The sequence below is a fragment of the Melospiza georgiana genome, chromosome 1 (genome assembly GCF_028018845.1).
Source record: "Melospiza georgiana isolate bMelGeo1 chromosome 1, bMelGeo1.pri, whole genome shotgun sequence".
NCBI lineage: Eukaryota > Metazoa > Chordata > Aves > Passeriformes > Passerellidae > Melospiza > Melospiza georgiana.
Window position 1 is genome coordinate 18,646,269 of NC_080430.1, and position 26,529 is coordinate 18,672,797.

The following is a 26,529-nucleotide window of genomic DNA, read 5'->3' on the forward strand; positions in this document are numbered from 1 at the left end:
TTTCTTGACGTACCTGACAAATAAAGTGCAGTTTTCAAAGTAACCATTTTAGATTGAAGTGTTTATGTTCTACCTAGATCTTAATTCTGACATCCAAGTGCATTACAATTTTGAAGTGACAGAATTCAGACAGTACAAAGTTCAAAACTGTGAAAGACATAAAACATTTTTGGATCCTATATTTTCAGATCATCAAATTCTGCATTATGTAATGCAGGGTAGAGTATTTGGTTTTATTTATGTAGATAATTATTTTATGTAAAGTGAACTTATAGGTCTAGAAAATTCCCAATTTTTATTTTGAAAAACTGCATTTTGTCTGTTTTTTTTTCATATTGATTTTTATTAGAAACAACAGAAATTGCTTTCTTTTCAAGACCTCCTCAAATACAGCAAGTCATACTTTAACATTATGGTTCCAATACAAAATAATGAAATTCCAATGTAAGAAAACTATACAAAATTATAGCTAGCAGGAAATTAATTCTTATTTTACTTCAATTTACTGGACTTTCAAAGTTGTGGGTTTCTATACCAAATCATACCTGTCAGTGAGAGCATATGACCTTCCATCAGTCTCCTACCTGCTACATAGCAATGATAAGAAACACACCCTCACCTTTCTCTCAGTTCTGCCAGCATATCCTGCATTTTGTTTCCAGATTTCTTTTTCATTCTGATGTCTAGAGGACTGCTGAACATAAGGTAAAAAAAAAATGAACATGAGGCCATATAAGCAAATTTACAACATAAATTTAGATAAAATGTTCCCCTAAGGGCTACCAGGAAATCAGACTGCATGTCAGAGGGGGAAGGAGGAGTGGTGGGATCATGCTCATGAGCAGTAATGAACACAACAGATACAAACCTCCTCCTCCTCAACCAAAGCAGTCAAGGCAAGTGACTGTGCTTATACAAACATTAAAAAGCTAAAAGAATACAGACTCCAATTTTTTAAATCACATTTTTGGTAGGCAGGAAGTAAATTCCTTGTTGTAGGTGTTCTGGTCTTCTGAAATTCAGTTCTGTTAGGCCTGCACTGGCCTAACTGCTGTACAGTACATTCTCTCAGCTTTCCACAGTGAACTCAATTGATAGTGGTGATCTCTGAAATACTCCAGTGCATCCCTGACAGTTTCACCAGGAAGTGTTTCCCAGAGTGTTCTAGCCAGTGTTTTACCTCTCTTAAAAGCACCACCACTCTTCAGCAGCACCACTTTACCCCAGACAGCAGGAAATGCAAATTCCCTGTCTAAAACTGCTGCCTTCTCGGAGTCCATTTTATCTCCAAGTCAAAAATAAAGAACTTAAACAGATCACAAGCACTAACTTATCAATCATCTGTCTTATCCTGTGCCAGGACAAACAGTATATACTTTCATCCAGAGTATCCTATTATCTGTAAATATTAACTCTGCCAAGTTTTAAGAAATATAAATGGGATTTTTTTTCTATGGAGGCTGAAAGTATAATGTTATTGTAGTTCTAGTTCTCAGTTATTGGGTTATTTCACACAAAAATTGTCCAGTTGTTTTTAGGTGTCTTGTCATTTCATCAGATGTCACATTTTTTTGCTTTATGGACATGAAATTCCTATAAGTGTGCACGGGATTTGAAGGAAAATTAAAAAAAAAAGAATATGCTGTATTGGAATTTAAGTTATTTAATAAGCATTGTAATGTTAGCATACACCAAATATTATTGATTACCAAGTTTAATCTGTAGCTTTGCAATTTACTCTTCAAATACTACAAAAAATTAACAAAATTTCTTAGCACTGAAGATAGATACCAAAACAACATTTAATTAAACATTTCAGAAAACATACCAGATACGCTTCTTTTTGATAGTTGGATATGAACCCCCTCATGTTTCATAAATACAGCACTGCAAACATATTTAAAATATTTATTTTGGTGATATTCATCAAGATTATTAAATTCGTTTGTATTGATCAGCCTTTGCACTTCCTTGTTTAAACAATAAGCCTGGTTCAAACATTACATCTACAACATACTCTTGAGGAGGAAGCAGAAGCCCTTTGGGAGTGTATTCAACCAATTTAACTTCATTCCAACATCTGTTATACTTGCCACGAACTAAACTACAGCCAATGCCTATTCTGTCTGCTATCACCTAAAAAAGAAAGAAAAAGTAGTTAATGCAGTTAATTCATGTAGCTTCTGTGACATACAGCAAGGCCCAGTGATGCTTAAAAAACAAAACCAACACCTGGAAGGCCTAGAGCTTTCTTGAAATATACTTTATAAATTTTTCAAATGTTCCAAACCTCAAACCTTTATTGTTGGTTTTGTGTAGAAAATGTAAGCTTTTAAATGTTATTTCTCACATTTCCAATGCACAGCGTGAAAAACATTCATTTTAACTCTTTTCAAACACTGATATGGTTATCAGCCATCCCTTCAGATCTCAAATGAAGTGCAACACCCACAGTACCCAGCAATGCTTTTTGTCTACTTGGAAGACTTACTTCCAGATAACATTTTAAAGTATATTCAAGCAATGAGGCGTAGGCACGCTGCACACATATAGCTAGCATGAAATATGAAGTGTAAAAAGGTAACATTTTTATCAGTGTAAGTTTAGGACTGTTGCTTCACTCTGAAGCACACTCCTTGCTTTTCAGCCCTGGAAATGTGGGAAGCAATGAAATGTGAGTCAAGTGTCTGCTAGATGAAACACCTGCCCTTCCTCTGGGCTGCACTATCACAGACAGACCTATAATGGTTTCCAGCTACCAAACTGCTTTTTCAACACACATCTGATGGAAAGGAATGCAACCCTGGAAGATTTTTAACTTGTTACAAATGGACAGATACCCATTGCTTAGAGAGCTGTGGCTTTAAGAGAGATGACCTGTCCCTACAAAATTTTCTTAGGACAGTGGAGCATAATTAATTCACACCCTCAGAATGTCATAAAATAAGTTGGAAACTTTATCTCCCTATGGATATCACAAATTTAGGGTTGTACACTTTCTCCTGTGTACTCTTTCAGTGGTTCTTCCTTCTTAATGTGTTTGATTCTCTGTTCCTTTCCATTCAAGAAAGAGAAAAATCCAGGCAAGGAAAAAGGATGGGACAGATAACCAGGCTGCACCAGTACATCTTCATAGAAAGAAAAAAGAAATAAAACTTCCCAGTTTCTTCTAAGAAACTAGAACATAGACGCTGTTATATACTATCACATAATACTGGATAGATACCAAATAAAAAATTGTCTCAACAAGTTTACATTTGCAGCATGGAAAAAGAAGCAAGATGCATAATTCAATATTTTGCAGTTTACAGAAAATGTAAAATGTTTTGACTCCAAATCAAATACTTTGGCTTTTTGCCATTTATCAAGTATTCTGATGATATCACTTAAGACAATTTAATGACAACAAGAATGTTTACAGAAAGAAGCGATGCTGGCTTTCATTCACTGGGAAATCAACTTTGCTGTCGAAAAATTATGAAACTGTTTACCAAAGATTTTACATGATTATAAATAATGTATCAAAATGATGCAAATATACTTTAGTTTAGATTATCCATTTAACAACAATATGTTATGTTGCAAAATAAATGATAGTGTACCTTGAAAAGTAAAGCCCTGTGATAGAATGTCCCTCTTTTGATTTTCCCGATAGGCACAATGTTGCTTTTCAGGTCAAATTCTATTTCACTCATGTCAAGTTCCCAGCAGAAATTATGTAGTTCCTCTTTTTCAACAGGGCCACCCATCCTCTCTGCAACAAACCTGTTTAAAATGCAACTGGGATCAATTACATCTATAATTCCTCTTGTATTTATGTAGCACAATAAAATGTATACAAGCAAGAAGTGAATGACCTTTAAGACTGTAATACTTTTTCTACTTCTGCTTAATTTGTTTTAATTCAGTAATTGGTATTTTAAATATGCTTACTGATTAAAACAGATAACCATAACTTAGGTAATTCATATTTTGTCACCTAAACCAAGATGCAAAAGAGAGATTCTGGAGAGCTGTAGTATAGGCACAAAGTCACCAGAAAAAGTCACCAATAACAGTGTAATTACTGAAGAAGTAATTACAGAAGCTGATGGTCATGTTTACAGGTAACAGATTAGGTGAGTTACATATTACAGTCTCCAGACCTATTATTTGTTTGAAATAGTAATAAAGGCATGAGAATATATATGACAAAAATAAAGCCATAGGCAATGATCCCAGCAGAGAAAAGCAGCTGTATTCGTTGAAGGTACTTATCTTCTACATGTGCTTTCTTATATTGAAGCTAATATTTTGGGGGTGAGCAGTATTTATCCACTTAAACAAATGGCTCAGATCAGAACTCACTGTCAGTGCAAGCTCTGCCAAAACCACATCTTTTAGGGGACTGTGCACACACAGGACCAAGCCCTGGTTTGTAAGTCTCCCCATACACACACACCTTCATCTCCCCTGTGCAGGTCACTGTATGTAAAGACCTTTGTTCCCCTCAGTGCCTCAGCCACAGGCACAAGGGTTATTGAGGTCTCACTCTGGACAAGATGTTGCAGAGCTGACATGAAAATCACAAGCCATTGCTTCCAACAGAGAGCTAAAACTTGCATCCCCTCCTCTGCAGAAGCAGTAAATGTGTTCCTCTGCCCAGCACAAGCAAGGCAACCTCTGAGGCCTCACTTTTCAAAATTTAGAGTTGAGGAAGCATTGGTTGCAATAGCATGGGCACAGGGAGCTATCACCAAGCGTGTCAGACAGGGTATCTTGAAGCTGGGAATTACTGTGTGAAGCTGAGAAAGTGTGGGGCAGCACAGCAGCCCCTTGTGCTGTGTGTGCCCATGGGCAGCCCTCATTAAAGAGAGCAATGCTGCCCCAGCCAGCGTGCTCACCACCACACAAAGGTGGGCTGTGTTTGTTCCAAAGGACACATCCAGCATTTCTCATGTCCCTCATGTAGCTTCAGCTCATCCCCAATGAGCACAGGAGGAAGTCCAGCCAGGCTGTCAGGCTGCTGAGGGATGCTGCCTTCTCCCCCACTCCCTATTCAACACATGCTATTCAGGCAGGTGCCTGAAATGGAACACAGACAGAAAAATCCTCACAGAAAACATTCTAGTTAAATTTCCTCCAATTGTTTCACTGGGTTGTGTGTCTGCAAGTATTTCACTGGTGTGTTAGAAGAGCAGATTTATAAGAGAATTTTATGGATTCCACCTTGAGGAAGGCAGCATGATTTATACACAGATGGATAGTTAAGGATGAATTTCTGTCCTGTCAAATTCTGCAATCAATGGAAAATTCTTTCCTCATATCACATTAGACGACTTCATTAAAAATGAGAGTTAGTAAAAGTAACAAATTTTGTGAAAGTAAGTGGGATCTGATGCCAAACTCTCCAGATTCAGGAGGCAGCCTGGAAACTGCTAAGATATAAAGGTTAAACTATGGAGAAGATGAAAACAGACGCACTGCTTGGAGGTGACAGTGATTGGTGCCCAGGCTGAGCAGTCAGTGCAACCAATGAATCACACATTGATACCAACAGTCTGTACATGCACTATCGCAATATTCTGGCACTATTAAATCGTCAGGATGTTAATTACAAGAGCACTTAAAAGCTATGTTAGAAAACTTGTATTATGCTTTTGGCTCAATAGAAAACAAAATACAACAGAGTTGCAGTCCCAAGGGGTTCCAAAACCAAGTAGGCAGGAAAGATGATAGCAGAACAGACATGATACATGTCACTTGCAACCATCTTGACTATTAGGTCTGGGTTCTAACCACGTTTTTAGGCTTTGCAAAACCTGGAACTCTGGGGCTCCTTGATTATGTAGATGCTATATGCAGTTGATGTGTTCACTGGAAAGAATCAGTACAGATGTATAAATGTGAAAAATAACCTGAAATTGTCTATGAGAATATTTTTTAAAATGTGCAATCGATACTCTTCTGTTGCAAGTGATACTTTATTTTAAAATGTATTAAATTAATTACAACAAAATTAGAAACAAGAAGCTTAAAATCTAAACATGTCACCATTCTGGGCCAAAGCAGATTTGGATTCCACTTAAGCATGGGAAAATAACTATTTTGAAAAAGTTGACTTTGGATAAGAAAACAGTTATTTTACTAATTCGGCTTACGGAAATACGATTTGGTACTCACTGTGCAAGAGCCACAACCTGTTCCCGGGTAGAAGTTATTGGTAGAATTGTTTTGGAAGCATCATTAATGTAATCCATTAAAACGTAGTCAGGTGGTGGTACCCAATGGGAATTTTCTAGCTTTATTTCCTCCAGGATTGTCGGTGCAACTTGAATAACTTTTGGTTTTTCCTCCTCTTTTTTCCCTCTCCCTTTTCTTACATAGAAAAAAAAATGATACACTTATCTAGAATACTGTATTCTCTAAAGTTCAAATTCAAACATGTAAGTTCTCCAACAGGACATTTAGACATATTGACTAGGGAGAGGTGGAAGGTAGGAGACATCTTTTATCTTGATAACAAATATCCAAAATCTACAAAGCTGTAGAGAACACTTGTGAAACATGCCTACAGGAGGTGGTTAGGAATAAATGCCACTAGCTCTGTACTAACATTGTTGTCAATTCTCATTTTATTTTTAGTTAATGGCTCTGATATGCCTTTCCCATGTATGGATCATATAGAGGAGGAGATACTTACTTACCTACTATATACATATAGGGCATATTTTTAGTTATGGTTTGGTTTTGTATGGATATGAACTAAAAACCACAAACTCCAATGATTTTTTACTTGATAAAAATCTGGTCTTCAAATAAAGGAAAAAATGGTATCAAAAGCACAGCTGAAATCTCGACAGGACTTCCCAAAAGACAGCCTCTGTAATTGCAAGTTCAGGTACTTAAATCATTATGCAAACTAGAGCATGGCTTGTCAGAGAAAGATTTTACAACAATTCTGTGTTTTTGTTGACTCTTTTTCAATGCACATGCTTCATATTTTCCTAATGCTCAGGATCTGAAAAATTACTATGATCCTAAACAGGCATCTTAAGCACCCAGCAGAAGTATAAATGAAATTACTGTTCTGCTTAAATTAAATACTGTGCATTTCACAAGTTAAGCAGCAACTATAAAATCATTATCTTACAAAAGGTATTATTAAGGTCTGTACAATCAGACAGTTTAGGATCTTTTATTTGTGGGAACACATGAAATGAGTGTTTTGTAAGCATTGTGTCTTTTTTCAGTGCAGATCCTGAAAATTTTTACTGTGAAATACAAACAAAACTTCTTTATTTAATTTTACAGTTCTGGCTCATTTTTTAAAATCTATAATACTTCTGGTGATCTTGGAAGGAAAAAGAAAAAAAAAAGAAATAAAGGACTACTAGAGTACATGGCTCCAAGACACACTATCATTATTGCATGCTCTTCAAATTATTCTTAAAACTTATACTATGAATAGCACTCTTAAGATGGAAGGCATTGAACAAAGCAAAAGGGCATACATCATTATCAGTAGTTGAATTCAAGCAATTTGTCTTCAGAATACTTTGCAAACTTTTCTTTAACCTATGGGGATTTACCATATTCACAAAGAGCCCTTTAAATACGTATCACAAAGGATATTATTTTATTAGGGTAACCAATTAAGATTTAATCTTAAAATTATAGAAAATTCACCACCCTCTTAAATAAACTGTTCTGGTTATTAATTACACTTACACTTGGAAAAAAGCAGACAAACAGTTTTCTTTATCTAATTTGAACTCTATCTAACTATAGCCAGAGAACCTTATAATGCTAGATTAAATAGCTATCTACTTATCAATTTCTTATCATTCTTATCATACTTACCATTATGGTCAAAAATACTGTATTTTAAAAATCTTGAATTATTCCCAACTGTCTGGTGTCCAGTTTAGGAGGTTTTCAAGAGAACAACATTTACAAATGCTGTAATTCTTGTTTCTCTGCCATTTTCCCTTTCCCCCCCTTCTTCCCTTCTATCCTTCCAGTACTTTCTTTTCTCTATGAGAAGTGCACCATTAAATTACAGTGCTGTAGGAGAATTTGTTTCCTATTCCTACCTATTCAAATGACTCTAGAATCACACTTATTCTCCTCCTTTCCAATTTTCAGGAACAAAACACCTGAGAGAGATGAGTTTGAACAGTGATTTGTTTGGGTTTTATGCTGCTGCTTATTTCTCTCAGGTATGACTATGTTGTGTTCCTTGGAGGAATAGCTGATTTAAGGTTGTCTTCCACACTTGTCTCTCTCTTACTCCTCAACTCTTCAGTTCATCATATCTGTCTAATCCTTATCTCATAAGGAACTGTGGAGCTGCAGTCTTACAGCTCAGTGCTATAAAATAACCAGTAACCTCGACAGGAGACTTCTACTGCCCTTTTTTCTTGCCTTCTTTTTTAATCCCCATTTTCTTGCCAGTGGGAATTGTGACATCAGAAAAAAAAATCACTCTCATTTCTCAGAGCTGTCTTCCTACTTGTGAGACTACTTGCTGTGAAAGCAGAGGAATATTGCAAAGGAGAGCTCATGGCACTTAATAGTCTCCAAGCTGTTTCTGATTCTTTGCAACTTTAGTACAAGAGTCCAACAGGTCACCAGAGCATCAGCTGGAGGAAGAAGGCAGCCAATACAATATTCTACCATCAAAAGTGGCCATAACACCTGTGTTCTTTCCCATTTTGCATAGCTTAAATGCCCTGGTTCTCTTTTGAAAAGGAGCAAGTGGGCATTGGGAAGTATTTCCTTAAATGCAGTATTGAAACATAGGAGGGAATAAATACACATTTATTAGTCTACATTCAATACAATCTTTTAGCCCAGTCAATGTGTATATCAGATATGAAACTGCCTGATTAAAAATGTTGCTGTCAATGAAAATATATGTCAAACTATCAACTAAGCACTTCCTCACATCTAATTCAAACATTTCCAGCAGACAATTACAACTGCCCTTTCTCTTGGCTTTCAACTATGGTTTATATAAAGTAGTATCACTTTTTCAAAACAATGGTTTTAAACAGTGTTCAGTAGTACTTTGCAAAATAATGATGAACAGAAAATATGATCAAAGGAAAAATATGCAGGAAAAAGTCTAAGCATGTTTGAGACTTGGAGTCAGCTACTGACCTTCAAGTAACTCCCATATATCTCAGAAATTAATAATAATAATGATGTATGAATTATGGATTCAAAATGAATGACAATGGGGTTATAAATCATAAAACTTGATCATGACATTCAAAAGCAATTATTTCTTACTTGAAGAAAGGAGTCCTTGTACTCCTGCAAGGTTTACTATGGGAAATCGAGTCAGGCATTTATTTTTTCCTAAAGAAAATTTTTTGCTTTTCAAAGGAGCTATGGTTGCAAACAGAGCAGTCATTTACACTGTAAGTGATATAAATTACATTAGAAAGCAACTATCCAAGTGTATCTTCATCACACACTGTAATAAACAAATATATTATCTTGTCAGAACAGGTCTCCCAGCTCCTGAGACTATATAAAATGGCCTATGACTCTAAAGCATCTTCCAAGGTGAAGGAACTCCCCACTGGAGCAGAGAAAAAATAAGTGGGGCTCAGTATCTCCCCTTGCCTCTGCTCCCTTTGACTAAATTGGCAGAGGCACAGTGGGTCATGAGCAGGGCACATGGGGCAGCAGGAGGACCTGGGAGGGGGCAGAAGCTGGGACAGGTCTCCTTAGGCACTCAGGCTGCTGTATCTACTCTGGTGCCTCCTGAAACAGGAACCTTCCACAACACAATTCATATCCATTTCAATCCATTTCAGGTATCTACTATAAAATTATTTAAACTGAATTTCAGAAGTGCTTGCAGTCCAAATAACTACTCAAATGGGAATGTCTGCCTTGTAAGTCAATAACTTTTGGATGGACTAGTCTGACAATCTGGGTCCTGACTTAAGTCAAAACCTGAAACATTCACAGTCAGTAGCGATTATCTGTCAGTAATTTGCATCTCTCTCATTGCATGTCTGTTCCAAACAAATTTATATAATTCAAACATATTCAAATATAACTCAAAGTATAATACTTTTAGCCTTTTTCTCTAGTGCTGCTTTTGCTGAGTGAACACCATTGTCCACGTAACTTCAGATTTTCCTCTATTGGAGATACCACTGAGTTATTGAGATCAAAAGCAGGTTTCAGTTTTGTCTTGATTTTCTTACTGCACATTTCATTTCTCAAGTGCAGATGCAATCACACACAGAAATATACAAGCAGTGTCAGAAATAAGCCATTATCTCTGTCAATAAAACACCTGTACAGACAGTAGGGTATCAGTTCATGAATGAGCTCCACAATAAAAATTGGAAACACAGTACATCAGCTCCTACAACAGACACACCATTTCTCCTTTTTCTCCAACCCTGCAGCACTCAGCATTTCCACCACTGACTGGAACTCACAGCCCTTAGCCGTTACCAAGGCTCCCTTTACCATAAAGAATGGAAAATTAGGAAGTTAGGCCTGGGACCCACAGAAACCAGCATGATAAATAGTCACTGCACTAAGTTAGGTAACAGAAAAGCCAAGGACAGTTGTAGGTTGTATGACATTCCTATCAAAAACTAGAGGCCATTCCACTGATGGCAAGGAGGCTCCATTGGGACTGCTTTTGGATTCCCCTGGAATCAGGCATGCACACCTGCCTTCTGCAGAAGGCACTGTTGTGGTCACAGCTGTGCAGGTGTTTTACAGGAAGGACAGCTGGGAGACCATGGCTCAGTTTCCTTCCACAGGAACAAACTACAGATCAATTATTTTATATTAGACAAGGACTAAAAGCCTGGTCTTGGTGAGAGTAAGGAGAGTTAAGCACCTGAACAGGTCAAGTAAAACATCCTGTTCATTGCACCTCATTGTTAGTGACCAGCTACAACAAACCACAAAGAGACTGCTAAACCCTAAATATCCTGTGGTCAGCTCTCTGCAGGTGTGAGGGACAGACTCAAATCCTCTTTCTGTAAAAGAAGGAAATTAATTTTCCACTACAAGAATAGTGGTTCTGATCTACTTGGTACGAAGAGACAGACTGCAGCACTGTACCTGGTGCATTCTATGGCTCAGGACAAGTGCTGCAAGAGTGAAGCATTTTTAGGCTACTTGCCTAAACATCAGGACAGCTCTGAGCACACCCTTCTCAGCTTTTAGTCATCTGTCAACTGCACTGGAAGAGATTTAATCTAGAAATAAGGAGGCCTGTAGGCAGTGTAGGAACATTTCATGGGTTTAGGTTCTAAACTGAGAAGGAACTTCTACTGTAATTTCTCCGTGTCTTGGTTGTTAAGTTGTAAAATAACAGCATTTCACCGCTTCCAAGGGATAATGAAGAAAAAAAAAAGAGCAAATAAACATGAGCTGTTCAAATACAGCATGGGAAGAGAGGAAGAATAATCACTAAGATAGACAAAGGAATATTACTGCAAATAGGAGATGAAAGAATGACAGAAAGACTCCCAAAATATATTTAACATTGTGTTTAGGTATTTGTACTCCATTCAGAAACTATCTGTCACTATTTTCTCAGACTTCTATTTCTAATGTTACAGCAATAACACAACATTGACAACTAGCAAATCTGAGAGCCATACCTTGGTTTTTCTTTGCTGCTTCTTCCTGAAACAGGTGGTGATACTTCAGGTACTTCTACAACACTGAAACAGAAGAAGATATTTTTGCATTTGTTTGCAAAGTTAATATTTGCATGTGAAGCTATGAAAATGGAGTTTAGACTTTAAAGGACAATAAATATATTCATGGGTGGTATATAAGTGAAAGAAATAACATAACTACTAATAAACCAGACATTAATTCAGGGATCAAAAATGAAGTATGGAATCACAGAATGACAGAATATGCTGAGCTGGAAGGGACCCATCAAGATCATCATATCCAACTCCTGGCTCTACACAGAACCATCCCCAGGAGTCATGCCATGTGCCTGAGAGCATTGTCCAAATTCTTCTTGAACTTTGTAAGGCTTGGTGCTGTGACCAGTTCCCTGGGCAGCTGTTCCAGTTCTCAACCACCTTCTGGGGGAAGAACCTTTTCCTAATATCCAACCTAAACCTCCCCTGACACAACCTCAGGCCATTCCCTTGGGTCCTGTCACTGGTGACCACAGAGAAGAGATCAGTGCCTGACCCTCCTCTTCCCCTCAGGAGGAAGTTGTAGATTGCCATGAGGGCTCCCCTCAGTCTCCTCCAATCTGAACAGACGTCAGTCACTTCTCACATGGCTTCCCCTCAAGGCACTGCATGTTGCCATTTAATATATTTGAAAAACTCTTTTTCTTGTCCCCCCCAGTTCTGGCTGGCTTCAACTCCAGACAAACTTTGGCCACATGAATTTTCTCCCAACAGTGGCCAGCAGAGGCTCTGTTTTTCCCATGTCACCTGACCTTGCTTCCACTGGGCATACACCTTTCTTTTTTTCCTTATTTTTAAGAGAAGAATCCTGTTCAACCAAGATGGCCTTCTGCCTTGTATGATTGACTTCTGACATTTGGGAATTGTCTGCTCCTGTGCCCTTAGGAAGTGATGTTTAAAAAGTGACCAGCACTGATGGACTGCAGCACCTGCAAAAGCTTTTTTCCCAAGGGATCTTACTCACTAATTCCCTGAGCAGTCTGAGGTCTGTTCTCCTCAGGTCCAGAGTCGAGGTTTTTGCATTTTTCCTTCTGTTAACAGAGATTTTAAACTTGATCTCTTCCTGGTCACTGTGGCCAAAATGGCTTCCAATCTCCACTTGCTCACAAGATCCACCCTGTTGACAAGGAGTAGATCAAGGAGGGCATCTTTCCAAGCCTGTTCCATAAGGTTTTTAGGAATCTTCTGGCCTGGGTTGTACCAGCTGTGTGATGTTCCCAGTTAATTTCTGGCAAGTTGAAGTCTCCCATAAGGACAAGGGCAGTTGACTTGGAAGAGTCTCTTAGTTCCTCAAAGAATAATTCATCCTCGTCCTGTCCAGAAGGTCTGTAGTGAACTCCCACAATGGCATCTGCATTATTTGTTTGTCCCTTGATTCTTACCCAGAGGCTCTCAGCTGTGCCATTGGCAGCTGTGAGCTCCACACATTCTGCCCCTTCTATTCCATAGAGTGCCACCCCTGCAGCTCTCCTGCCCTGCCTGTCCCTCCTGGAGAGCCTGGAACCATCCAACAGGGCACTCCAGGCACAGGACCCATCCCACCAGGTTTCACTTCTGCCAGAGATGTCAAATCTCTGGGACTGGGCCAAAGCCTGGATTCCCCTTGTTTGTCCCTCTTGCTGGGTGCTTTAGTGTGGACACATTTCAGGTGTGGTGCATTGTAGCCAACACCTCCTGAGGCAGATTGAGGGATCCTGTTGGTGTTCCTTTCCTCATGTACTGACACCCCATCCCATCACTCATCACTGGGCAACCTGGCTTTATCCCTTTCCCCCTTCCAGGGCTCTGCCAATGAGCCCTACCAGTTCCTGTGCTAGAATTCTTTTTTACTTCTGAGAATGCCCAATGATGAACACAAAAATAACTGGGGAGTAAGGCTGCTGTCAATGTGCAAAAGCAAGAACTTGTCTCAAAGTCAAAGAATGAAGACCTTATAGTTAGAGACAGCTTGAGGGATCAACAAAGAGCATGGAAGTCTAATTTGTCACAGATATTCCCAGACATCTTTATGGTGTCATATACAAGCTTAAAAGGGAAGCTAATGATACTGTAACCCAAATATGTGATGTGTTGGCAGAGAAGAAGTTTTTGGACTTGCAAAATGTTGGTAGAGTGATCTTTGATCTGTGAGACTGTTTACAGGAAATGGCTCCCAGTTAAACAAGCCCAATACCAATTTCCTGCATTCAAATCTAAAAAGATTTGTTAGGCTGGCTTCAACTTAAACAGAGAAGAAATGGACACAGGTTCTTTATCAAGCCTGAGAGCTTAATGCTTGGCTTTGTCCCACCCCTTGGAATGATGTGGTTAAAATTCCATGCATTTGTCTGTACAAGAGGACCATCAAATCATAGCTTTCACTGTCGAATGTTGACATTCAGCTCAGATGACATAATTATTACAGCAGATGACAAGCTTTGTTATAACTAATAAAACACTGGGTGTCCCATAATCAGGAATCAAAGAGAGTTAAATGAATGAGTCTTCAAGGCTAAGATAAATAAAGCAATTCAACTGAATGAGCTATTTTCTGAATTCTTATTTTATAAAATACAAATGTTTTGACTCCTAGGACATAAAAGCACCATGCTGGGAATAAAATAGACGTTGCTATTTATATATATGTGTGTGTGTATGGATGAATGGATGGATGGATGGATAGATAGATAGATAGATAGATAGATAGATAGATAGATAGATAGATAGAATGAAGTTTGTACTGGAAACAGTGAAAACCATTAAAAAGATGAGCTATTACAACAAATACTAACAGATCTAATATGACTCACCTTTCTTGGGGTTTAGCATTAATGAAGATTATTGCCCGACGGTCAGTGAGCTCTTGCTTGCTTAGTTCTTCCAAAGACAAAAATTTCCCTCCATGTTTTACCTACAAGAAAATTAGCATAAAATACAAGGTTTTCTGCTAAGTTAAAGATGCAGAAAGAAAAATCTATTTAAAAGATACCTAAAAAGTAATTTAAAATTCCTAATCCTAAGCCAAAGACTGTGTTAGAACTTATAAAGCTATTCAAAATATCTGAAATTATTTTCCCCTCAATTTGAATTTTCTTAATCATTTTTTCTTAGAAAAGATGGTAGTTATTGGTTTGAAGCATTCCAAACTGTTCCAGAATAAGGAAATGTTCCTGCCTCTGAAGGCTTCACAACAGAGGATGGAGTTTTCAAAAGCAACCAAGTGCTTTAGGAGCAGATATTTCACTGATTGTCAGTAAGACTGGTATTTCTAATTTTTCTGAGTATTTGGAAAAGTCCTTCTCAGATTTAAATTGAGCACAGTACTAATAAGTGATAGTGGAGTCAGACTTTATACACAAACACTTCTTTTGTAAGAGAAGGAGTCATGCCCGAGGTGAAAATATGAACTCTTTGCTTCCTTATGTAAAAATTATAACAAACAAAATGTCCATAGGTCATACAATGTCAAGCTAGGATTAAGTATAGTGCAGGGAGAGAGACCAGAAGAACTAAAGTTTGAGAAAGGATCTGGAAGTGTCTGAACAGCTCAGATAGGTCACAACTAGGGAATACCATGAAGATGATTTCATCCATTAAGAAAGATAATCAAAAGAGATCTGTATAACAGCCGTAAAATTTCAGGACAAGAAAATGATATATTTTCTGTAGCCAGAATTTGGCTGTTGCTACAATACTCTTTCTAAATTAAGAGGAAACTGCTACTCTTTCTAAATAGAGTAATTTGTTTAGAATAGCTTACCTGACCACAATCATAGAATCCATTAGTAATGATATTACTTGGTGATAAATATCCCATCCGGCTGTACTTTTGGGAAAGATTATTATCAAGTAGTGTTTCCAGAGCAGCTTCACTGAACTTATTTTTACGCTTTGAAGACAGATTAATTTCTTCTAGGATGTCTAAAGCACTGATAAATTAAATACAAAGGCTAATTAATCATGAAATACTAATTAAATGTTATTATACAGCTCAGAGTTAGTTTTCAGCATTACCAAGGCCAAGACAGATTCACTTCCAAGTGCTGGTCCTGTGCCCTCTGGGCCAGCAAGGAGTGGCTGTGCTGCTCAGAATTCCTTCTCTAGGGAAGGAAAACAGTGCTCAAAAGCAAATGCAGTGCTCAAAAGCAAATCCTTTAGGTAGTGAAATGCTACCTAAAGAAATGCAGACAGGATGCCACAACCTTTTATCTAGAAGGATGTTATAGAGCACCTCAGAGAGCTTGGGAGAAAAAACATGTAAAAGGAATAATAATCAGAGCTGACCATACGATACAGTCCAGGCAACCTCTCTCCCTCCCTCTTTCTTTTCAGCTGCAAGGCAATTTGCAGATTCAGTTGTGCATTATGCAATGTGTGAATCCTTCTGGTCTAGCACTGTTACAGTGTTTGGGGGAGCACAGCTGGCAGATATTTGCTAAACATGAACAAGCATGGAAACACAAGGACACAAGGAGTCGTATCAACACCACCAGAATGGCAGGATTTTTGCAGTATAGACATAGAAACAAATAGTAACATGAGGACATGGGAAGACAGGAATTAATTTCCTGAGCTTTTTCTGGTGCTGAGGTCCACAAACTGACAACTTTTTGACCTGAAAAACTTATGAAAACATCACCAAAAAATAAAGGAAACTGAATCAGGAAAACATTGCATTCTGCAGTTCTAAGACTGTTCAGGAATGAAAAAAAAAACCTAGGAAAAAAGGATTATATATTCTCATGTGTGTGTAAAAGCACATATTCAAATATCTGTGTGTGACTATGCACACATGCAGATATTCTTCATGTCCCAAGGAATCAATTTTATATATACAGTATATATATATATATATATTTCTGTGAACTAGATGTCTTCAGCTGTGGACATCTACAATGTAGACTTCTGAAGGGATGAATTCGGATGAATTTCAGAGAAGAAGTTTTTCAGGCAAGGCAAATGACATCTTTCTCTTACAGCAGAGAGAAGGGGGAGAAGATAGTGGAAGAGAAGTTCAAGCTGTGTATCCACAGCATCTCGTAGATAATCAGCAAGTAACACAGGGAACAATTTTAAAGAGGAAAATGAATAAAGGCAGGCAGGTAAAATGTGTACAGCAGGGTCTAAATCAAATGACATTACAGGCCCAATTACCCTTATATGGAACAAAGATAAGCCAAAACAAAAGACAAATAAAATGGCTACACCAAAAATCCAAAAATTCCATAAAGAGTTGAAAAGCAAAAAAAAAAAAAAAAAAAAAAAAAAAAAAGAAAAAGATGCCAGGAATCAAACAGAAATGGAAACACTGACACTTTCAACAAAATAGAAAAAGTAAGGGACAAACCTGAAAGATGAGACACAACTATTCAGGGACTGAAGCAAAAATGAATGTTTCACATGCTCCAAGTAAGAGAGGAAAATGTACATCTATTACTCAATGTGGGAAGAAAACTCATAACAAATGGCACAGAAAGGCTGAAGAGTCTGATACCTTTTTTGCTTCAGTTTTCATAGAAAGGTTTCAAGCAGATGCCTGGCAGTAATATTAACAAGGAGGTAGAAACAATAGTCTTAAACTGTTGAGGATAAGTTTGAGGAGACAGGGTTAGCAGTCCCTGAGGACACTTACCTCATACAATTTATTAATTTGCAAAAGCAACATTGGAAGTATTTATACTTGTATAGGAAAATTCTAGGCTAGATGGCTGGAGAGTGGAGAAGGGCAAAGATACTATCTAGTTTTGCAAAAAAAGACGAACAAGGAAATAATAATAGAGATCATTCAGCCAAATTTCAGTGTCTGAAGAACACCATAACAAATTATTAAACCATCAGCAGGCAAGCAACAAGAGATGAGAAATAGCCATTACACATTTGTCAAGAATCAACCATGAAAAGTCAATCTGATCCTTGCTGCAATAGGGTAATTGACTCAACATCCAGGCAGAAGAAGTAGTGGTGAGATATGAGCTGATTTTGAGATACATTTTGACTTTTATAAGTCTTTTCACTTATTCCTACTTGGATACTCATGAGCAGGTCAGGGAAATATGATCGACATGAAAATAACATGAAGTAGTGCTTGACTAGCTGAAAAACTATGCTTAATGTATTATCATCAATAATATGCTGTCAAACCTGAAGGACACTTAAATTGGAGTCCTGCTTGGATACTGTCAAAAAAAAAAAAAAGGATTAAATAAGAACAGTGCCATATGCAGGACAGAGAAAATAATTATTGAGCTTTATTTGATGGTGGCATGACCTCACCTGAAGTACCTCATCCAGGCTGGAGATGGTACTTCAAAATGGCATAAAAAATTAGAGAAACTCAGAGATGTGTGATGAAATGATACAAAAAAAACTTGTCTAACATTTTTACTTTGTCATGAAAAAGAAACAAGGGGGTTTGAGAATGAGAAAATTCAGTGAGTTAAACTCAAATTGCTATTAAAAGTGGTTATTCAATCTCACTGAAAGCACGACAACATGATTCATTTAAAGGGATATTTAGAACTGAGAAACACCTTTTAAGTGTAAGATATTCTAGCACTGGAACAGGTTACCTCAGAATGTTGTCCAACTCCAGCAGGATCAGTATTTACCCAAATTTACCCAAGCCAAAATATGGCAGTGTACCTTATTCAGTCTTACACTAGGATAGATGGATAATATCACCTTTGAGGGCCCCTCCTGATCTGAATTTCTGAGAGTCTCTGAAATTCCCTCATAGATGGATTTAAAGTATCTGTGCAGCCACCAGAGAAGTGCCCAGCAGAGGGAGCAGGGCAATTACAAATATTTTAATTTAACAGTAACTAAAAGAGTCGCCTTGACTGAAGAGTCCCGAGTCATAATTCTTATAACCTAAACCAGCCTTTCTAATTCAGATATTAATATATGGACCTGGGAGTTCCTAAGAAAGAATAAAACAGAGCCACTTTTCCATGACACTTCAGCACACCTGCAGTTAACCAGAGCTTTTAAATCAAATCTAGCCTGTGTGTAGTAAGTACAATTTACTGTATATTAAACTTAGTCTGAAACCTTTATTTCATTTTCAAATGTATGGGGTACTGTAGTTCCTAATATTGACTGATATAAGTTATCTTCAATATAAAGCCTATTTCAGTCACTGAAACAATAAATGTTTTATAATTCTAGACAGTTCTATCAACAGGCTTATATTTTGTCAGAAGATCTTGTTCCTTAAAATCAATACCATTTCATCTGTAACATCTGTGGTGCAAAAGTAGTTTCAGCTTATCAGAAAGCTTTGTTATTCAGCTATAAATATGCAAAGATTCACTTAAATTGAATTCTCTCATCAAAAATTTTCTTTTGACTTTTGATATTATTTCTACTCACCCTAGCCTGCACAGTTCAAAAGCAGTTACTTCATCACTTCCACAGACCATAACAGCCCAACAGGCATTTCTTCTGACTTCTTCATAATTGGAATGCAGCAATTCAACGAGTGGTCCCAGCCCGCCGACATTTCTTAACTATTAAAAAGGTGAAAACACTGTCACTTACATATTTCATCTATTCCAGCAAGAACAGCATGTGAAATTCACCTCCCAAAACATTCAAGTTTTGTAGAAAAGCCACACTGAAAAAAAGGTAATTTACGGAGATTCTGTGCTGCTGTGAAGTCTGCATAGCCTGGAACTTTAAAGTGGTACAAGGCAGTCATCCCTTCTGGCTCTGCCCTGCTCTTCAGTTATTAGGCTGCAATGTGGAACCCAAAGAGACTATGCAACCCAAGACTGCCACAGAGACTTACACAGCTTTTTCTGTGCTCTGGTGCCTCCTAGCAACTAATTTCCATCACAATACATTTGAATTTGTATTGTATGTATGACAATCTTATTAACATCCTATTCTCTTGTGTGCTACAGTATCTTTCCTATACATGCTGGAGGAAATATTGCTCATTTGGATTTTTGAAGAGAAAGACATTTTAAGGACACTGAAAGAGGTAGATTAATTATCTATGCCCCTTATTCATGTCCTAATTAATAGCCTTGACCCATGAGAAAACCCTAGCTTATGATTTATGAATGCACATAGCATCATTCTTATTTATGAGAAGAAAATACTATGACCAATTCATAAACAGAAAAGAGTTCAACTTGCTGGATGTCACTGATCAAAGGATTAATTATATTTTGAGTTTTGTCTGAAATACATTTACTCCATGCACATCCAGTATCTCATTAATCAAGGTCAGACATTGCCGTTCAGGCCTTGAAAATGGGCAACAGAACACTGAGGGAGAGTAAAGAGGACTGAACTTCCCATCTTCAAAGTTGAGCCGACAGTTGCAGCTGAAAGAAACCTTGATGTTTAATGCTCCTAAATATACAGATCAAGATATAGCCCTAGTTAAAGTTCATTGAAGCCACTGAAAAGCTGCAAAGCATTAATTTGGTGCAAGCAAACACAGTCGTGGAAATTCAAGTTAAAGAACACCCTTTCCAAAATCTCCTAAAAAACTGAGCTATATTTAGCAGAACAAGTATCACAAAAATAAGTAACTACATAGAAAACTCAGGACTTCTAGGTCAGACACAATAGATTCTTGGTCAATGTAACTCCCACCTCAGATCTAGAAACATCATCAATAAACACAACCTCAGTTTTACCTCAGCTCGTGCACCAGCATCACAAGCAAAGGCAGCCACGGCAAAGGCTGCTTTGCTCTGCACTTGGCTGTTGGTTGAGCGCAGTGGCCCCACAAGGGCACTCATGATGCCCTGGCTCTGGATACTGGCACGGATGGGCTCTTGCAGGGCCAGATTGGTGAGCACTGCAATGGCATTGGAAATGGCTCCATCCCTCTGGGCATTCAAGGTTTTAATTAATGGCGCAATTCCTTCAGCCTTAGCTACGACACTAGCAAAATGAAAAACAGGAAAAAATATTTGTTATTTTAGGACCATTTTTTCTTGTCAGTATGCTGCTTTTATCAACTAAACTAGTATTACAATTCAAGGTTTACATATACACATATGTAGGCATCTGTACATGTAAATGTGTGATTTCTATATGACTCATGGTGAGAAGTTCAAGAGGCAGAACCACAGACAGATCAAGTCACAAACTTTTGGATTTTAACTTACAAGGACATGGATTCTTTCTGAGGTATTGAACAAGTAAATTAAATCCTGCATCTTTTCAAAGGTGCAGAATTTCTGTATCTTTAGTTCCAGGCAAATGCCTCTTGCTACAGCCTCTTACCACCTCCCCCCATAATCATTCTAGCACTACTAATGAGGATTATAGCCAACAGAGTATCCAGATCATCTAGTCTATCAACAGCAGATCCAGTTTACATATTCCCTCTGTTACCACATGATATTGCATCCATGGCTGAAGGGTATGCCCCTCAGCAGTGCTGGAACAAATCTCCTGTGGACAAGACGCAAGATAGATGTGCAAAATAATCTATTATTTTATTGTTATTTCAATATATGTTAATATTATTTCAAATAATATTGGGGAAGATGGTTGGGATTTTTTTCTAAGGAGAACCTCATAGATTTAGGTTAGAGAACAGTCAAGGGAAAAAAATAGTTGAAGAAGCATTATTAATGAAATAACAACTTTGAGCAGGAGACAGCAGAAGGTGTAAGGTGCTGTACTATTAGAGGATATATAATTTTACTTAAGGCTAATCTGTTTGTTAAACAAAAGTTGGCAATATTGTTAGCAATGTGAATGCACAGATGGAAAGCTGAATTTTCACTGCAACTGCTTTTTATACCCTCTACATGTTGTCTACATCAAAACCATAAAAAAATCTTCAAAAAAGGAGTTTACACTTTTTATAAGTTCTGCTGAATTTCTGTGAATACCGTAATAAAAGACATGTCTATGTGAAAATCCTTTACTGTACCAGTACCTTACCAAAATTTGATTAATATTTGGGTAATTTTCACCGTCACAAAATAAACCAAGATTAGAAGTATCACATATAAAAGAAACCAATATACTACCAAAGACTGTTGGCATTGATAACAAACAAAAAAAAAACATAAGGAAAGCTGACAGTCACACTTTTATGCAAACAGGATAGAAAGTAGAATACATGCCAACCTGTGAAATTAATGATAATTACTAAAATAATGCCAATAGATGGGCAAGATGATGTAGGTCTTACTGTGAACTCATCTTAGTGCAAGTATCCCCACATGGTCAGAGAGGGGGATACAGATGCTCCTGAGCACACCTGGGATGAACAAGCAGAGCCTAATGGGGTTTGTTACTCTCATCTCTGCCTCAGGTGCAAGGCAGTGGCAGCTCACAAGCAGTGCTGGAGCATGGATCTAACAATATCTGGCAGGCAGACAACAGTTAACTTGTTTAGAAAACCAGGGAAAAGCAGCAATCCAGGGACTGAAGGTGCAGCATTAAGATACGGGCTCAGTTTGGTGTTTTCTAATTAACCCTCCTGAAACACCAGCAACTTTAATGCAAGCACTTTGGTCTCTATTCAGAAGTAATTCCCATGTTTTCAGACGTCCCACACTGCACCCCTCTATCTTCCTTCAAGTAGCTGGATTTCCCTTTGTGTCCTCTTTCCCCTTTCCTACTTGACCAGAACAAGAAGAGCTGAAAATGTTTCATTTGTTGGGTGGCTTTTTTTCCCTGTAGTTGTTTTGGGTTTTTTACTTAGGTAAGGCCACTATACTTATTTAGTTAATACTATCTTATCTTGCCCATGAAAATGTTCTCCAAATTTACAGCTTCAGGACTGTTGTAGCTCTATCCAGGCTGCTGTATGTGAAGAAATTCTGGACGTGCTGATTGCACATGTAAGAGTGAGCTGTACACCACATGTATCACAGGCTTGCTGGAAAACATCCCATTAACAGCACGTGCAACAATGGCATGAGGTACCTGCTGGCACAGCTTGGGTGAGACACACCATACACACAGAGCTGCACACAGTGAGCTGGGTGTCCATGAGCTATCAGATTTACTGCATCATGCAATGCATACACACACACTTTACCCAGGAAGGAAAAAAACCCCAAAAAAACCAAAACCAAAATCAAGCTGTTTCTTCTTTACAATGGATACACAGAAATTCCAGGATTTATGGGACAGATTCACTAGTCATAAAATGCAGCACTGCATCTCACAGGTGTAGTATATTCAATATTTCTGCAGTAAGTACAGGAGTTACTATTCCTACAGTACACCCAAGAATACACATATTCTCCCACAGGATCTCCTAGTAAACACACAGTCCCTAACAGACTGGCTACAGAATGATACACAGCACTGAATGACATAGCTCACATCATAAGCAGATTTATTATAATTTCCATAAAACCAGCAAGTACACAGGCACTTAACAAAAGAGCAAGGTGACGGCTCCTCATGAGCTCAGAGCTGACCTCAGCAAGGTACAGAGCACAGCCAATTTTCTCAAGTGCCACTCAACTTCAAAAAGGTTGAGAACCACTGATTTAGAAGATCATACATATTTATTTCTATCCTACATTCTACTTCTGCGCAGACTCGTTTTGAATTCCAGTTTCATGCACACAGTTTAGTCAAGTAGCACATCTGAGCACAAGGCAAAAAGAATTTGTTTGGAGAGACAATGGCTGGTAACAAGAGTTGAAGGTAACCAATACATTTGAGAATAAGTTTTTAAGAGGGCATGAACATCTGAGGCCAGTGCTGTGTCCTGCTAACAGAGATGCACATAGGAGGAGGAATGGGGAATCCGTAGTTCAACTCACTCCTACTCCACAGGCCTCTGGAGAACACAGAAATAGCACTGTCACCCTGGCCCACAGAACCTGACCTCAGAAGGGAGCTGAGAGAATGAACATGGCTAAGTTTAAGGTGCTGAAATACCACAACACTTAAGTATGGAGGTCCTTGTTCCCCTTGTATCTTGGGCAGAGACATGCACTGTGTAATTTTTTTATTATGAGCCAACAAAAGTCAGAGAATGTTACTGCAGACCAGCACTAGACTCTCCCTGCCTCCAGAGCACTCTCCTTCAGACACATCCTACTGAGACTGTGCAATTTATCACCAGTTCTTCCACTACACTACTTCAAGGAAGAAGTGAGCCTTGGTTTAGCTGAAAAGAAGATGATACTTTTTGATGTGGGAAAGGAGTAAATTAAATAAATTCACAAGTTTTTTCCTCCATGTTTTGTATAGATTCAAAGAACATACTTTCCTAAACAAGAAGAAAAGACGTTAGGAAAAAGGAAAGAAGATAACAACAAGAGAAAAAAAAAAAAGGATGGTGCATCTGCCACATCATCTTTTTTTTCCTCAAATGTGAAAGCTGCCTATTTGAACTACAAACAGGAAGAAAAAACACAGGACGGGAGTAGGAATTTCAGAGTTTAATTAAAGTTAAAATAAATTAAATGCTATTAATTATAAGCACATATTATGATCCTTAGAATGCCTAACCCAACAGGGTTAAGCATTTACCTTAATCAAAGTATACACAGTTCAGGTACCCAAAGGAGCCTAAGCATGCTCTTTAGTGAAACAGTAAAATTCTGATTACAACTGGATTCAAATTACTGTATTCAAGAATAGCTAAAATATTTTTTCAGCTGTCAACACAAATATTAAAAGGTTATATAATAAATATTTAATTTATTCATTTTAAATATGCACTGCAATGCTAGGACATTTTCTTGAAAATTCTCTAAAAGATAGCACAAAACTCAAAGAATAAATGCTGAAAGACTGAGGATAAACAAACATTTTCTTTACTGATTTTACTGCAAAAATAAATTAAAAGTTGACAACAAAATCATTACCAAAAACTTCACAATACACACTTTTTTTTAACAGACATTTTAGAGATGTGTATGAATGTCACTGAAGTGAGTATTTTGTTGCTTTAGTTGTCAGGGGTGTGATATGAAAGCTCAGATATTGGAGTGTGTTGTGAAAACAATCAGCACTAAAAATTTGATGAAAATCCTGTAGGTTTTTATACTTCATTTTACTTGCACTCTGCAGCAAGAAACACCTCTTTGTTGGTATCACAGGACCATAAAAGCTCTGGTCAGTGACCAAACCTTCTAGCCATGGCAAGAAAAATAACAGATTATTTACTTAGAGCATCAGGAATGGTCCAGCTAGCTTTTTTTCCTGAAAAGAAAGTCTAGCCTAAGGGAGAAAGCAACTAAGAGTGCTCAAAGAGCTGCCAGAAAACACTGAGATTGCCCCTCAAACCCTCAAGCTAAACAACCTCTGGGGGAGGGGACAGAGAGGAGAAGAGCTGTACAGCTTGACACCACTGTTTACACAGGACCTGTACTAAATTTACACTAGTGAGACTGACACTTCATAAAAATGGTAAAGTATGTTTGGTTTTGTTTCTTCTACCATGACTGAACATAAACTGGTTTGTAATCAATTATATTTTTATTCACTTCTATGTTGTTTACTCCCCCACTCCTGACTGATGATTTAACACAATTTCTGCTCAGAAAAAATTCAAATTTTTCCTTCTCACTGGACTTCATTTTTTTCAAATGTGTTTGCAACTGCATGTTTAATTTCTGTGCAAAATTACTGTGATTGTGTGTGAGGTGCTTAGCTAGCCATTTATGCCTGTGCATAGCTCATTTTCATACATAATTGCATGTAAATTATGCATAAGAATTATGCATCTAATTACACACATTTTTTAAAATCAACTCTATCTGTGTTAAATCGTATGACTTCTTTTTCACACAAGACATTTTTGATCCAGCTCTCTAATGCAATTTCTGTCTGAGAAAGAATATCATAACCAGAAGTTTGAAAAAGCATCAAGAAATAGCTTCCTTTTTTATTCCTGAAATGTATTCATATTCTTCATTAGCCTTGTTATGCCATCAGAATAATCACATCCAATAAATGTCTTCTGCACTTATCAAAAATTTCACTTTGTGATTTAATTATTTTCAAAAGCAATTGACTGTTGTAAATAGTCACTCGCATTTTATTTAAAGACTGATATTACTTCCGTTTTCTTCACTAGACAAGGGAGATTAATGTCAGAATGTTTATTCTGAGTAAGGGAATCTAGCACAAGAGACTCTGATCTACCTTCTGGGGGCCCTTTGTGCTCCAATAAAAATATTGATGATATCAACAAACCATATTAATTTTTCATTTCAGGAACTAAAGCCTCTTTTCCTATTTTATAATGACAAGTATCTTGTTAAAACTGTAACAAAACCAAAACTCAATAAACCTCATAGTCTGGATGCAATAAAAATTTAAACTGTCTGGGTTAGTAGAGACTCTAATACCTGACTCTCATTTAGCAATTCACAGAGATCTAATGTCTATCATTGAACTCATCTGACAAAGTTACACAGATCTCAGTTCTAAAACTGTAATATACCTAACTTAAAATATTACAGGAGCATTGGTAATGAATTATCTGTTCATGATGCCTGAGACTTCCAGCAATAACAATATTTGCAACCTTTGTAAAGAATTTCTGGTATTTCCATTATTATGTGAAAGGCTTAAAATTCAACAATAGAAACCCTTTTTGCTCCTGAAAGATCCCGTGGTTCTTCTTTGGAAGCACCAGCTGAGGAAGGATAAAAGAGCTGTGTCAAGTCAGTCTCTACACACAGTACTTTGGATTGTGAACTTGAGCTTTCACTTCTGGATAACTCTTTTCTGGACAACTGTGAACATATCTCAAATGGCAGTTCTCTGTTTTGCCTTGCTACAAGCTCAAGCTCTTATGATGATTTAGAGTGCAGAAATTTATGCTTTTAGCTTTCTCTCTTTAAATTACATCTCTAAGAAAATACATATATATGACTATGTTATGATAAAATTCCTAAGGTTG

At 37.5% G+C, this 26,529-nt stretch overlaps 1 protein-coding gene across 2 annotated transcripts in view; it reads right to left on the reverse strand.

The window, feature by feature from the left end:
* Window positions 1–392: 392 nt before the first annotated feature.
* Window positions 393–26,529, reverse strand: part of ARMC3 (armadillo repeat containing 3) — a 63,244-nt gene continuing 37,107 nt past the window's right edge. The window contains exons 12-19 of one of the 2 annotated variants that reach the window (XM_058024233.1): window positions 20,321–20,570; window positions 19,041–19,177; window positions 15,430–15,598; window positions 14,480–14,580; window positions 11,634–11,696; window positions 6,163–6,357; window positions 3,603–3,765; window positions 393–2,136 (exon numbers count right to left, since the gene is read on the reverse strand). In XM_058024233.1, the coding sequence (XP_057880216.1) occupies window positions 1,936–2,136; window positions 3,603–3,765; window positions 6,163–6,357; window positions 11,634–11,696; window positions 14,480–14,580; window positions 15,430–15,598; window positions 19,041–19,177; window positions 20,321–20,570 (1,279 nt within the window). In that variant the 3' untranslated portion in view covers window positions 393–1,935. The remainder of the gene's footprint in view (window positions 2,137–3,602; window positions 3,766–6,162; window positions 6,358–11,633; window positions 11,697–14,479; window positions 14,581–15,429; window positions 15,599–19,040; window positions 19,178–20,320; window positions 20,571–26,529) is intronic. The other variant, XM_058024242.1, reaches the window with a different exon arrangement.